This window comes from Colias croceus, chromosome 20 (genome assembly GCF_905220415.1).
Source record: "Colias croceus chromosome 20, ilColCroc2.1".
Lineage (NCBI taxonomy): Eukaryota > Metazoa > Arthropoda > Insecta > Lepidoptera > Pieridae > Colias > Colias croceus.
The window spans coordinates 4,317,398-4,333,925 of record NC_059556.1 but is presented as its reverse complement, the minus strand read 5'-3'; the positions used below and the strand labels follow the sequence as shown (position 1 = coordinate 4,333,925).

The window sequence follows — 16,528 nt, the reverse complement described above, 5'->3', positions numbered from 1 at the left end:
TCTATAAAAATAATTTCTTTCTCCGGAAGAAGCTATTTATACACAAATTGTTCTCATTTCACATACCTACCACTTTCTACTCTCAAATTGGACATACACGTACAATAAAGCTGAGCAAAAAAGCCACAAGCCGAACCAGTTCTAATAATTTCTAGAGATAAAACTCAAATGTAATTGTAAATCATTCAAATCACTTGCGAGGTGAAGGCAGTGCGACGAAAGGAAATAAAGCAAGACTGTTTAACGCGCAAAAAACGGAGAATGCTATCGAAGAATTTTTGATTGAAGACTGAAGCGTACAATTGCTTTAATGACAGTTTCTTGAACCTCTTAATGGCCGGCGTCCGCAGCTAAGAACCCCGACGTGACCACTGTCTTAATGAATTAAAAAAACCTTCAAGCGAATGGTACACGCACGATGCGTCTAACAAATACAATTAATTATAGATGACGAATGAAGCACGATGTTTTGCTAACACGATGTGCTTAAATACAATTCATCATACTGAGCACAAAGCTTTGTTTAATACAATAAGGCACAATAGATTTGCGAGTTAGAAGCGATGAGATTAGTTAACGAGCGCTTAAAAAACTTCATCAACAATACAATATTTGCCTTATGGTAATTTTAAAAGCAATCTATTTTACATAACCTGAACGGTACCATAATAGGTTTATTTAAATTACATTAATCACAAGTCTATTTATGTGTGTGCTTTACTTAATTGTTTCCTTTATGGTCTTTGAGCGAAGCATTATTACTAGATTTAAAAGCTAAATCTAATTCTGAATTAATTTATCCACCTCCGCCCTTCACTTACCCTCACAACCTAAGAAAGACATTTTTCACCAAGCTTACATCTATGCACCTATCTGCACTTAATTGTCCAATAATAAAATTCCTTGTAGTGTCAATAACAGAACTAAATAGAAAGCGGATAGTGAACGGAACATCGCCAACGGCACAATATTGATGCATTCTTGGGGTCGAGACCAGTCTCCTTCTAAGGAAAGCGCCCTGGACGCTAACTGTACACCGACGAGCAAAAAGACTCCTCTAATTACTGACAAACCTCAGCCTGACCGCTACGTGCTTATTCCGGATCTTGAGGTTAGCTTCAAAGGCAACGCGCAAAAAATATTATCAATTTCATCTTATCAGATTTCAAGCTTTCGCTCAACCTGATGTTTATACATGTATAGTTCTCACGATAAATGATTTTCGTTTTTGATACGTGGAATCCTAATAATTTCATTACATCCTCTTATGTTTCTTCGAACCTCCATTGTGACATTAAATAAGTACCACTTAATGGAAAAATAAACTGTTTTTTTTTAGATAAGACGTTCTTAAATTATTCTCATCGAATTGACTTATTCTAGGCGATCATGAAAAATATTGTTTCACATAATTTTTCTACAACTTAACGTAAGTAAGTGATTATCTTGAAACTTTAACAACTACAAGTACCTACTACATCATAACGACCATTACGTAACAAAAAGTGCATAATTCATTTCATTTTAAACTACGACATTGTTTGCAAATCGCTTCAGAATAATACCTCTTCACTACGGAACTACAAATGTGCTTATCCAAGTGTTTTTTGATGGCTACGTGATCAGACAAACAATACAATCGATCAAGCAGGAGCCGTATAAATGAATGAAATAAACCAGTTTTAAATTCGAGAATTTAAAATCAACTAAAAACAGCGTCCCGTCATTCAGTGATCGATACAGGTTGTAAAGCGGCAAATTAAAGATGTTTTTTCACCTTTTGACCCCTGTTCATCGAAACTGCATTTATTGGTCGTATTTTTGAAAAAGGCATCACGTGGTCGCTTCGCATAGAAATTGTGCTATCAACAGTAGTTTAATTTTTACCATTATTTATTTATTTTACGAATACTTACAGTACTTACCCAATGAAATTATAAAATAAAGCCTACCTGATGCATGAAAATGAAAAAGACTACAAAACGATGCACGATGCTAACTATGGATGAATAGCATGAAAAAAAACATAACGTAACGTTGACAAACTGGCCAGTTACAAAAAAAAATTGCCTTTGTGGATTTTCAAACGAAAAAATTGCTGCCGTTCCAAATTCAAATATTGTGCGTACAAAAGTCGATACGTGTGAAAAGCTGGTGCGTGGAGTGATAAGTGATAATCACAGTGATACTAACAAGTCTAATGATAAAGCAAACTAACGCCACATTTTCCGCCGTGGAATTCGAAATTATACCTTCCAGTGGTAATACTTTGTATTTCTTGTATACCCACTCAAAGTTCTTCTAAATATAACCTTGTTGAATCGGAATCCTGAAGCTATTTCTCACTTATTTGATTTATCATCATGATAAATTTAAATCCAATTTAAATAAGTATTTTCTACATTTGTCTTTCACTATTCATTTCATTTTAAATCGCGAATATTTAAAAGTTTGTTTGTTTGTTTTTTCTTTCTTTCTTTCATGTCACAATGGAACGATTCTAAAATATGATTCCAAAATATGATTTCAATGTTTGGAGGTTGAAGGTGGAGTGGAGGTGGATAAATAAGGTGAGTGTCTTAGGCTACTTTTTACTCTTTCCCATGGGAACGTCCTTTGACTACGCAGACGTATGGCAAATGCTAATTTTAATAATATTTTTCATAGATATAAAACTTATAAGCACCGGAGCTTAGTATCATTACGGGTTCCACTACCCGTTTCTTTGACATATTATTAATAAACTAGTTTGATCGCATAATTATGAATATAAATAAAATATAAATGCTCATAAAATACGTTCAACACACGAGGCAATGACCCTTAACCTGAACAAAACAGAAACAAACGTACGAACAATAATTGCTTGGAGATGAAATTCTATGGGGCATCAGTAGCAAGTTATTATGTAGCTATAGGTAAGGCGGCATTAGGCATGCTATGTGAGGTCTAGATGAGATGAGATCAAAGGTCACAGACGTGGTCAGGCCATCGGAAATTATATCACAGAAACGTGATCTAGAGATTTCTTAATGTAAATTAATGTACTAAATATTTATTGTTGCGAATGTTATACTGATGATGGTTCCTGTATCTGTATCTATAAAATAAATTTAAGTGAACTATGATTTGAATTTCCATGGGAAAATGTAGAAATTGATTTGTGAGTGCTACTTTTTATTTAAAGCATATATAACAGATATATAGCAGATATAACATGGAAACCTTCTATATCGAACTTATGTACTCAAGTGAAATGTAATATTTTCTAATGGTCTTTGGTGGTTATGAATCTCAATTAATGCCGATGTGTAATGTACCTAAAGCAAACAATATAATTTTAATACAAATTTACAATCGAAGTAAAGAATGTTTAACAATATCCGTTATCTTTAATATCTAAACACCAACGATATGTTATTTTAATGATTGTAAAATGTAGAGTCTTATTGCACTATTGGTATTGGAATATAGAAATTTGATTCCATTTAGAATTAGTAAACCAGGTTTACTGTTTAGTGTCCCGTAATCTGGAACTTTATATTGTGGAGATGTGTTTACATGCCAACTGCATAGCTATCTGTGTAGTTGCTACGCTAGTGAGTCCTTATCCATCATACATGATTATATTGTTGTGTGTGTGTGTGTTTTTGTTAATAAAGATTTTTTAATTTTTAATTTTTTTAATATTCGTCTACTTTTTTTAAATATGTTTCAAAACAAACGCCATTTAGATCGTATTTAAAAAATATTGTTGTATATGGAATTCGCTTTAAACAATTAAATATTTTATTTAGTAAAATGTAGAGCAGCTTAAAAGTGCGCGCCTGTTTAAAAAATCTAGCTCCGACTTGCTTGAATTGTTCAAGTGATCTCACTTGAACAATTTCAGGCGAAATATGTTAGGAGATGTTGCTACCGACTGCGATTTTATTTCACCTCTCAACTCATCATATTACGAAAGTACATATAATAGAAAACTACAAAGCCACGGAACCCTACATAGATCTGGTCCATTCTCGACCATTTTCTTAATGATCCAGTGAATCGGAGTTCCACTATTAATGCGTGCAACTTTCATCGGAGCGCGGCTTTATTAAAATGTCCAATCAGTTTGGAGTCGGCTTAAACGGGCGAAACAAGACATTTACTGCATTAATACACTATTTACACGAACATACATAAGGAGATAGAGATTTTCTCGTCAATCAAATTCAGAAAGCGAGCACTAATTTCTGCCAATACTATTATGAGAACTAGGCCGGTTAGACCTTCTCATCGCAGATATATTAGAAATTAATGGACTATTAAACAAACAGGGAATGTATGGGACACTAATAAGTTAACGTGTGTGTTTAATTTAACAGATACTAACTATCTATTACACACATTTGTGTTGATTGCTAAGGCTTCGGCGAAAGTTGCATCTTAATACATATGAGACAGCTAAAAATATGCTAGATCAATGCAATGAATATCGACGACTTCATTTCATCCCACTTATTTATTCATTCTTGTCATTTGAATATTTCAGTTAATAGACTCATCAAATAGATGATTGGAATAATTATTGGCATAGAGGTTGGAAAGCCACAAAATCCAATCAAACCGCTAAGGACTTGGTGAAAAGAGCCTAGTTCCATAATATACGATAAAGTATACTTATCACTGATCACGTTATGTTAATATCATGAGATACATGCAGATGAAGTTGCTAAAGCCGCTAATAAATAAACAAGTTATTATTATAATGCAATCTGCAACTTTGAAAATTTCTTCCCACATTATTTTTAACCTGTTTATAACCTCTTAATCCTGACCACCTTAGTTTTGGTTAACGTGTGCTTTCCTTCCAAGATAAACCTTGGACTCCCTCCAAACTAAATATTTCCTAGCTAGCTGCTAGCTTTATACGGGTACATTCAACAGTGTTAATTATAATGATTCCCTTATTTTTGCTCAAACTCCAGAGGTTTTATTTTTTAGGGTTTGTATACCTATATACAAAGTAAATCATTTTCATTCATTTATACATACAGAATGATTTTTTTATTCCCTGCAAAAAATAATGAAAGAAGGCTAATTTGACCCACTCTCAAACAAATAAAGAATACGGAACCATAAGTCTTGTTTTTCACTTGTTTCTACAGGAAATGACGAAGGCGCATCAAAGTAAACGTACTTAAAGTCTTGTCTAATTACATAATTGTAATTACTAATTAGACGCATCCAAGGGTCGAGCGTGCGACTCTCTTGACACGTGCTGTTAAAGAGGTTAGTCACGAAGTTTGTAATATATACCGATTATTAGGCAAGATATAAATCTAAATGATACAATAAGTATAAAGCACATTACATATTTTGAATCTTCAAAAAGGAGAGCTCATTTCGGCTGTAGTATTTCTATATTTTATTTTTTTGGGTTTGTGGTATATTTAAAAACTGGGTTCCATTTATATTGAAATTTGAAGGCAGTTATTTGTTACAAAATATAATAATTATTGCTATTTAAACCGCAGGTAATCGGCAAAAAATCTGCGTTAACGCATACACTCTCAAACTTAGAACTTGTATCTAAATTGAATTTATGTTTTTACTTGCGGACCCAATTTCCTCTTTGTTCTTTTAATTAAATTCTAGAAGAACTTGTAGAGGGGTTGTGAACTCAAAGACGATACTGATCGTAATGATTTTATTTTGCACACAATATCCGTATTTATACAAAAATCGACCAAAAACAAAACCAATCAGAATTCTAATGTTGAAATTTAAATTTAGAATGCGCTCTGATTATGAAAAAGAATGCGCTGGCCTGTACACAATATGATATATATAAACTCTATGCATGTCTCCCATAAACTTTATACGTTTGTTAGTCAGTTTCATTTATCAATCTCGTGTGGTCTAGACTCTAGATACAATGTGACTGACGAATGATCATTTCAATTTATTCTTGCCAATGCAATCGAAGCGTCTACCTACGCGTTCCCTTCACTTCAATTTATACTGTTTTACATTCATTTACCTAACGAGTTAAAAGTACTGCAACTTGTAAACCTTAGTCTGTTACACGAACTCAGATAAAAATAAAATACGCATGTAAGACTTACTTCTTCAATAAATTGTGGGGCATTTTTGTTTATTTCAGCTTTTTTATTTATAATCCAAGAACAAATTAACATGGTACATGTATTATTGTTAATAATGATTTCCTCTTAACAAGTACATAGTCATCAATATAAATAAAAGAATTATTGGAGGGCATCACATAATGTTGGTTAAGTTATCTCTTTCAGTCACGCACCGGCTTCAGGTCGATAAATGCATTCACTAATATAGCCAGTAGCTATCCATATAATTTCCATTTATATACAATACATATAGAGTTACAAATTGAAAATTGACAATGCTGCACAAGGAGTGGCTAGTTTGTTTGTTTGTAACATGCAATTAGTTGATGATTAGTGTGTTTCTACCATGTTTCTACCCAGATATGAACCTAATTTGTTGACTCTAATCATAGACCATATTATTCCTGGTCATGCATCCAAGCTACCATTGATAATATCGAGGTTTACTCAAATTGATGGTTTTAAAGGATAAATATTGTAATCAGTTGATTACGGCCTATAGCTTGAGGCATTCTGGACCAAATTGAAGTCATGCAAAAGCATTAGTGTTCGGTATTTGCATTAAGGCCTTGTGGACTGTCCACCTGCGCCGGCGCCATTGTCAATTTATTACCTTAACGGTTAATTACAACCAATAATTATCAACGGAAATGAATTCAATTTGGTAATACCTGAATATGGGTACGAAATCAACGCAATGGTTTGCCGTTTGATGTCGCCGGCTATTTAGTGCATGTCCTAGGAAATATAATATGTCGCAGGACATAGAGCATAATAACCATATTTGCATATTTGCCACAATTAAATCATGTTTTGGTTTATAACATACAAATTTTATTAGAAGGAAAGAAAATCTATAAGCACCTCTCAGTAATTATCTCCATAAAAACTTTTAATAAACCATCGAACTTACCATACTTATTTAATAATTTTGGTTTCGAAATAGTTACCTATTTAATTTAAAGTACATTTAATATTATAGGCATTTAAAAATTATCTAGTGATTTGTTTCAAAACCTACAAATCAGTTCAACATTCCAGCTTCATACTTTTCCACTACCGAAGATTATGCAACAACAAACTGGACGACATTTGCAAACGTTGGCATGGCACCTTGTGGTCTAATAATAGAACAATTCGTCCTTAAATAAATCAAGTCTAATTCCAGCCAGTCGTGTACCGAATACAAATTTTCGGATAATAAATTTGTTCACGCAAAATTGATACCTAATCACATACATCGTAACGTCAAAGTGTCATAAAAGATATCGAGTGATAAGGCTTCGCCGCCCACGCCGCTAATGGGCGTTGAAATATTCAAGTAATCTCGCTTAGCCTAAACAATTACTCAGAGGAATGCCGGGTAATATTTTGATTTCGCCACACAGTTAATATTACTCGTATAATTGAATAGCAGGGATTTTACGAGCGCCCACAAACATGTGTTCACTGCACGTTATTACATCGTATTCACTATTCCTTTTATCTCTTCATATTATTTATAATTGCTGGTTACGATTTATTTTAATAAGCTATTGTTCGATGAATTGCTTGGCTTGTAGTTACTCCTACAGGCTTCTTCAATGAGGCATACAACCTTTTGAATTTTGACTTAGACTTGCGCAGGAAAGTTTAACTACCTAAGTACATTATAATATAAAGTCTCAGATTCAAAATGAATAGTTACACTTGTTAAATCCTAGTATAGTATCCTAAACTAGTTACACTTGTTAAATGTTCAATGTTAATGTGTATGATTTTTAATAATATGTAATTAAAATTACATCATACACTAGCAATACAAGCAGTCTGTTCATATCAAGGCAGGTCGGTCACTAGATTACAAATTAAAGGTCGTTGAATTTTCAATTCTTCGTATATGGTATCAAGCCTTGTGTATTTATAAAGTTACGCCTGAAGCGGTCATTTATTATGCGTATTAAATCATACAGTTATGTATTTTTAAATACTACTTACCATATATACGTACATGCAAATCGTATCTTTATAGGTTATGTTAGTGATAACTTCAATTATGAGTTTGCCTACCATAAAACATTACACAAATTGTTTTAAAACACTTTAGAAGTGTTTACACATTTATAACATTTAGATAATGCTTTTCATGCTAAAATGATGTACCTACAACTAATTTGTAAAAACCATATGCCAAAATATAAAATGAAACCGGTCAAGTGCGAGTCGGATTCGCCAGAGCTCCGAACAAAGTCATTTTTTATTATGTTGTAACTCAATGTATACTTTTAGTTTTTTTTTCCTTTATCTGCGTTATAAGACTTTTCTTTTTACCAAAATTGACCAACAGACAAGACCCCGTGATCACCGTGATACCTTGTAGTTTTTATTTGCCTTGCGAATGTCGAAATTTGGAGCATAAGCTGAATCTTTTGATTGCGTAAGCTTTTATAAGTTTGATTTTTTCTCAGCTTCAAGGGACCGTAGACTTGAGTATTCAATATAAATTTAAGCATGACTAAAATTATTTACCGGCCACTAATTAATAAAAATAAAAAGTATAAAAAAATGGCGATGATATTTTTTAGCTATCAAAGTAACATCCTGCGGATTATATATCAGGACAAACTTCCGCCGTCCCAATTATTATTTATAATGATTTAGTTGTTGGGAGGCCTTCCACCATGTTGTTCCTTCTGACGGTATTTGTGGCGGTGCTGAGTGCTGAGGGATCTAAACTTATTTGTAAGATATTTTTATTTTATACAGTAACAATTAATATAAGAATAAATATATAAATAGAAATAGGAATATTTAATTACAAACAAATTATGATTGTTTTCGGCGTTGGCACGGTTTAAAATTTTGATAATTTTTATAATATTTGACGGGCACCTAAGGAACCAAAATTGTAATATTTATTATAACAGTTCTTCATTAAACTAACAGACTGAAAAATAAATAATGTAAAGTAATGTCAATGACTAAAAATAAGAAAATACACAAAAATAAACTTGCTTATCTATTCAGTTTAAAGATTGAATTTTATTACGATTTTATAGAATTTTAAATGATTAACTTTATATACATACTTGCTCAATCAATTTTATTATCATAGCACGTTAATCTCAATAAATCAAAACATGCAGGTTGTTGATTTGTTCAAGTCATACATATTAATTGTTAATGGTCGCTAAAATATAACCGCGAGGAAATATTTGATACGATGGTACTGTACAGGTTGGTGACGAAACATAATGTGTGTATTTTATTAGAAAAGAGAATATAAACGCTAATATTATATTATATCCTATAGGCTTCGTTTACTGTGCTTTAATCCGGAATACGCATTATAATAAATCTATTACTAGTAAAAATATGTCTCTATAACTTTAAAAACAACATTTTTCATTGTACAACAGATTATAAGCCTATCAAAATACAATCATTTGAACATTGAATAATGTCCTCTACTCACGCACTAATTTCGCATACTCATTCATGCATTTCCTTACAAATTGTGTTTTTGCGACCACTAAGGATCACAATATAATTTTTAAGACATTTTTTTTTTTCATTTTAACGCTCAAAAAATACGCATTAGTGTAATTTTTTTTAAACTAAATTATAGGAGCTATTTTTTACAGCTGATGAATTAGATCCATCATGGCACGACTTGGTCGCAGCTGGTGGCATGCACATCGGTCACGGCCGAACTAAACGATTCGTCGAACTGAACAAGGATCAGGTTAATGATATTTTTGTTTTTAATTTAAGTGTAAATTAGATAGTATTTCCAGCCAAGCTCTGTAATCGTTTTGCGCAGAGTACGTAAGTAGTTTTCTATATAGTAAAAATATATTTTAGACAGTTTAACTAGGAACTCGCGATTACTCAAAATAATTTTCTTTTAAATGTGTAATGAATATCTAAAACTAAATTATGTAAAGAAGTATATGCTACTACCTACTCTATTTTTCACAGTGTATTTTATAACTAACACAATTTCTAAGAATTATTCCACTAACTGTTATAAATTAAACTTGAATTTCAATTTTAATTAATAGTCCATCAAAAAATATATTTCACCTTCATTATTTCCCGATAATTCTAAAAATACGCAAATAAAACAGCAGGACATCTCAACACAGGCGCCGCACTCAAGCGAGTTTTATATTTCATCACTATTGCAAAAGCAGTTTGAATGATCATCAAATCGGAGAGAGCAATTCAATTATGTGAGATTTGAGTTCAAGCCGGCGCCCGCGTGTCGCCTCCCACGCACTGTCCTAATCTGCACAATATCGGAATGATATATAACTTTAATGTTATAAATGCGAAAAATCTATTCGTCTGTTGTATAGAAGGAAAATAGCTAAAGAACCAGGGTCGAATGTTGGTTACATTTTAGAAATCAAGGCAATGAAAGTATTTGTCTCTTGTCTTATCCGCGGGTAAAACCGCGAAACACAGCTGGTATATTAAATATTGTTTGATATCAGCTTGTTGATCTCGAATTTGGTGGTAATAATGAATAACTTTGTCAATACAATTTGCATGTTTCTTTAAATGAATGTGTGTGGCTAAAGGTGCTGACATATTGAAATAAACATGATTTATTAAATTCGAAATGAACGATCGCTTGCATTATTTTGCAATTTTTTACAGTGTGAATTTCGTTTGTATTGTTTTTAAAGTATTTTGTAGGTGATAATTTATTTATTGATGTGGTTTTGGAAAGTAATGCTTTAGGTAACTATATAACAATTTTATGATAGAATTATTTTGTAGATTATATAAGAATATTGTATTTGTAACAAGCTTGTTATTCATTAAATTTGATTCATTCACAATTGGGATTCTTTATACTAAATAGATCATTAATAAAAAACTTCTACGCAATTCGCGCGACTTTTAGCCAAAAATAACACACTCCACCACACAATGCTCTCATCATTTGCGTCTAGTAAGAGGCTTATAGAACAAATTATGTTTATCTTCTAGCCAAATGTGCCCTACCAAGCCTGCCTTCTCCCCAATGGCAAAACAGGGCATTGCCGACACTTACACTATTGTATTCAAGATGAGTTCAAGAAAGATTTCATGAAGTTTATGGACTATATCTGTATAATACAACATTCGTAAGTATTCTGTACCCTAATATGTACTATACTGTACTGTAATATGTTACTAATATTATAACGTTATATACGCTTGTAATAAGCAGGCACTTAACTTGTTTTGTAATTTATGTATTATCTCTGTTATGTGTAAGCTATCCTTTTAGATACAATAAAATAATCTAACAGTTTCTTCATTATCGTTTAATCATTTGATTGCAAATAAATAATATTGAAATATATTTATAGTATCTAGTACTAATTTGTCAGTTTAATAGTCAAATAATTACCGATTTCCTGTTATATAGCCAAATTGGGATATTTGGTCATTATATTTACAATTTTAATATACAACATTCCTACACATCGGTAAAAAGTTAAATGAACAAATTGAGCATGATAATAAGGCATTACAACATATTTATAAACACAAAATATATTCACGTATTTTTCTTCAATACTTTAAAGTGGATACTGACATCCTGTAGCAGTACTGACTTCTGCTTATATTAAAATATTTGTTAATTAAATACTAGCTTTCCGCCCGCGCATTCACCCGAGTTATTAATGAAAAAATCCCGCATAAGTCTCGTTCCCGTGGGATTTTAGGGATAAAAACTATCTTATACATACCTACAAAATATCTCTGACTATATTTGTACCTAATTTCATACAAATCACGAAACCGATTCAGTGTATAAGGTGTGAAGAAGAGACAGATAGACAGAGTTACTTTCACATTTATAACGTTTGTTAGGAAGTTAGGATAGTGTAAAATATTTGAAATAAACGCTATCAGTTTTAAAAACTTTTTCCATAGATCGATCGGTACTTGCTGTCCCGATGGCATGGGTGAAGCAGCCCCTGATGCTTTGGCAGGAGACCTTCCCGCCACCGCACCGCGCGATGAAGATGAAATCAGCCTAAAAATAACCAGGGCTGATAACAGAGGTGTGTAATATTAAAGGGTTTCTAAATAGTGACGTGTTTTATTTACATTTTACACCCAAGTTGCTGAGATTTTTGTCAAGTGAATGTAAGTTGCTATTTTATTTATCATTTATTTAAATCATTTTCAGAAACCTCTTAATCACTAATCTTTATCACCCTAAACAATAACCCTAAACAATAGGTATAATATTGTTTCTATAGAAGCAATCATCTACTTCTTCTAGCTCACTTTCTACGTCATCCCATTCTGATCATTATCAATTTCATATTATTGCTTAATCCTGATTTACGACATCCTATTTTTTAAACATATTTGCCAAATCCCGCGCCACATTTTACCAATTATCTACATAAATTCCACCTTGTAACTAGATACATTTCTCTGTCTCTACAACCAAAAAACTCACATTATTCATTTTCGCCTTATTCTAACGTATTTGAAAACATGGAACTCTTTAGTATTGAGAGACTGCTCTGTCTTTAGATAAATCACAGTCTCATATCAGTTGCGTAGAAGCTTTCACTCTACTATCCCATACATCATCACCAAACTCAACTATTCCACCAGGCTGTGGTCTGAGCACGCGCGCACAAGGCCGTGTGACCGGCGCAAGACCAGCCAACCCGCGCGAGTGGCCGTGGATGGCGTCCATCACACCGCCCGGCTTCGAGCAATACTGTGGAGGAGCTCTCATCACTGACCGACATGTGATGACCGCTGCGCATTGTACTAGACGGTAGGTTGCGTTGGTGGCATTGCGTGTGACAGTTTTTTGTTTATGGGCGGTGGTTGTGTTCTTAATATGAGGTGGCAGTTGGCACACCTGCATCTTTTGCTTGCTCTGTGGTGGCGCGGGTATGTTCAGAAGTAAATCTAGATCGTATTTCATATTTTAGTAGTTAGCGTATAATTTTGGGTTGGCTAGTTATAGTTTTGAATAAATAATGGCAGTCACTGTGCAATCATTTAGCTTTTTCACAATTCTGGCTAAATATAACTGATAAAACTTCCATAGATAATTTTACAATGATATCATAAAACGATAAAACCTTTTTCAGCTGGAAAGCCGAAGAACTATCCGTGCGGCTCGGCGAATACGACTTCCGTAGAAGCAACGACTCTCGCTCATACAATTTCAGAGTCATTGACATTAGACAGCACGAGCTTTTCGATTCCTCTAACTATCACAATGATATAGCCATCTTGAAGTTACATAGACCAACCGTGTTTAATACTTATGTGTGGCCAATTTGCTTGCCACCAAGGGGAACACAGCTGGACAATGAAATTGCTACTATTATAGGTAAGGAATTTGTTAACTGAAATCCCAAAAAGTATTTCAGGTTTGTAAATTTTTACATTTTTCATATTCTAGGGTGGGGAACACAGTTCTACGGAGGTCCTCACAGCGACGTCCTCATGGAGGTCTCAGTACCTGTGTGGAGACACGAAGAATGTGTGAAAGCTTTCACTGATTCGGTGTTCGATGAAACTCTTTGTGCTGGTGGTCGGGAAGGAGGCAAGGATGCCTGTCAGGTAATATAGAGTTTATAGACTATTTATTTGACGTAATGTTCATTTATTCTCGAATATTTCTTCTGGCTTTATTTTTATATTTTGTAGTAGATAATGTGTCTGTACCTAATATATATCTGTCTATACCTTTTAGTTATCATAGCCACAGCTTATTTCTGACATCTCCTATTTGCAAAATGGATGTTCCTAGTCTTTTACAAGAACAATAAAATTTTCCCTCACACTCAATCTTTCCCAAAGAATAGACCGTAATATTTATGAATAAAACAATAATTATTTTCTCCAGGGTGACAGTGGCGGTCCGCTAATGTACCAAATGTCAAGCGGCCGCTGGTCCGCGATCGGCGTCGTGTCGTGGGGCGTGCGCTGCGGGGAGCCGGCACACCCCGGCCTGTACACTAAGGTCGATATGTACTTGGAGTGGATACTCGCCAATACCGTGTTTTAGACAATAAATGTTTGATATAGCGATGTGTGTTTTATTTCCCCATAATGTTGAATAGATGTTTATCCATACTATATTGAGTGTAACATAGTATTTATGATAGTGGTGGTCAGATAATGTGCCAAATGTCGAGAGAGCGCTGGTCCGTATAGGCGTGGTGCACTAAGGTGGATATGTACCTGGAGTGGAAACTGGCCAATACACAGTATTAGCCAGTTCAAATAATAAATATTTGATATAGCGATGTGTTTTTTTATTGGGACAACATACTAAATAAATGTTTATCTATATGTACTGTATACAATCAGAGATAGTTTGGTGACCGTGGTGGCCAAATAATATACCAAATGTCGAGCGGGCGCACCCTGGCCTGTACAGTGTACAGTGTACACTAAGGTCGATATGTAATTGGGAGTGGATACTCGCCAATAGTGTTTTAGACAATAAATGTTTGATATAGCGATGTGTGTTTTATTTCCCCATAATGTTGAATAGATGTTTATCCATACTGTAAACAATTGAGACAATTTATATGACAGTTTTAGTCTGATAATGTACTGTAGAGGGGTTGTGAACTCAAAGACGATACTGATCGTAATGATTTTATTTTGCACACAATATCCGTATTTATACAAAAATCGACCAAAAACAAAACCGATCAGAATTCTAATGTTGAAATTGAAATTTAGAATGCGCTCTGATTATGAAAAAGAATGCGCCGGCCTGTACACAATATGATATATATATAAACTCTATGCATGTCTCCCATAGTGTCCCCCCTCAAGCGACGACGACGACGCGTCCACTTCTTGTAGTGTAGGAACGTGCCTTGTCCGTGTTGTAGTCTGTAGCAGGCGCTGACGACGTAGCACTTGTAGGTGTAGGTGTGGATGCTACTGCTGTGCTTGCCATACCTTCAACCTCTTTGTTTAATATGTATGCAGGCTTGAGTCTGTCAATTGATACTAGATACTGTAGTCCGAAGCGGTAACTGTATTTGGTAGTACTTGTCGTAGCGCTTCAGTACTTCATAAGGGCCGTCATACGGCGGAGTGAGTGGTGCTCGAACTGTATCGTTCCGTATGAATACATGAGTACACGTAGACAAATCCTTGTAAATAAATGTTGCTCGATTTGCGGGGGATCGTTTAGTCGGTGTGAGTATAGCCATAGTTTCTGTCAGGCGTTTCACGAAGTCAGCGTCTTCAATACCCGTCCGTGTAGGCACGAAGAAATCGGAGGGCATGCGCAGTGTAGTGCCGTAGGTCATCATAGCTGGACTCAAGTTGTTATCTTCTCTTATAGCTGTGCGTAAACCCAGCAGTACTGTCGGTAGTTCGTCTGTCCATTGACAAGTACTACCGCGAGCTATGAGCGCGGCTTTCATAGTGCGATGCCATCGTTCGATTTGCCCATTTGCTTGAGGGTGAAATGCCGTAGTGCGTATTCTTGTAACCCCAAATCTTTTCATGAGTGCCTTAAATAAAGCAGATTCAAATTGTCGACCTTGATCGGTAGATATGCGTAGCGGACAGCCGAAGCGTGCAATCCAGTTCTCGTACAATGCTTTCGCGACGACTTCGGCAGTTATTTCTTGAATTGGAACTGCTTCAGGCCATTTTGTAAGACGATCAATGATGGTAACACAGTATCGGTAATCTCTTGAGAGTCGTAGTGGACCGACTATATCTATGTGTATGTGTTCGAAGCGTTGCGAAGGCGGGAACTCTGCTAATGGAGTGACGACGTGCCGGTGAACTTTTGCTCGTTGACAGCTGATACAAGACTTGGCCCATAACGTAGCGTCTTTATTCATAGCTGGCCAGAAAAACTTCGATGTTATTAGCTTCCGAGTAGCTCTAATACCAGGGTGGCATAGTCCGTGTTGAGCGTTAAATGCCATATAACGGTATGCCTTCGGTAGAAAGGGACGGGGCGATGCGCTTGATAGCTCGCACGTGATTGGTCGATCGAGTCCGGGTAGCGTGACTTCACCAAATGTTAAATTTGTTTGAGTTTTTAATTTTCTGAGCTCTTCGTCGTTACTTTGGTCGATGGCTAACTGCTTGTAGTCGATTACATTAGGGCATTGGATCTCTTCGATGCGTGACAACGCGTCGGCGACTGTGTTCTCTTCTCCTTGATGTACTTGATACTCGAACAGAATTGACTTATGTAATACAGCCGCGTATATTGCTAATAATTCGCGAAAATACACGCTGTAGCGACATTGCGTAGCACTCATTGCTTTAGAGAAAAAGGCTAGCGGTTTCCATCGGTTCACAATCTTTTGTTGAAGAACAGCGCCGAGACTATGATCCGAGGCGTCAGTCATGATGGCAAGGGAGCTGCCAGGAATGGGAAAACA

At 34.8% G+C, this 16,528-nt stretch overlaps 1 protein-coding gene across 3 annotated transcripts; it reads left to right on the top strand.

The window, feature by feature from the left end:
- The first annotated feature begins 2,547 nt into the window (after window positions 1–2,547).
- Window positions 2,548–14,184, top strand: LOC123700871 (venom protease-like). 3 transcript variants are annotated; one of them, XM_045648232.1, is made up of 8 exons: window positions 2,548–2,570; window positions 9,755–9,855; window positions 11,112–11,248; window positions 12,048–12,178; window positions 12,747–12,915; window positions 13,238–13,482; window positions 13,555–13,715; window positions 14,002–14,184. In XM_045648232.1, the coding sequence occupies exons 2-8, from the start codon at window positions 9,802–9,804 to the stop codon at window positions 14,161–14,163; spliced, it is 1,059 nt and encodes a 352-aa protein (XP_045504188.1). In that variant the 5' UTR covers window positions 2,548–2,570; window positions 9,755–9,801; the 3' UTR covers window positions 14,164–14,184. The 3 variants fall into 3 exon arrangements, with proteins under 3 accessions (XP_045504188.1, XP_045504187.1, XP_045504186.1); XM_045648231.1 differs by lacking the exon at window positions 2,548–2,570 and adding an exon at window positions 5,232–5,274; XM_045648230.1 differs by lacking the exon at window positions 2,548–2,570 and adding an exon at window positions 8,735–8,852.
- Window positions 14,185–16,528: the final 2,344 nt, after the last annotated feature.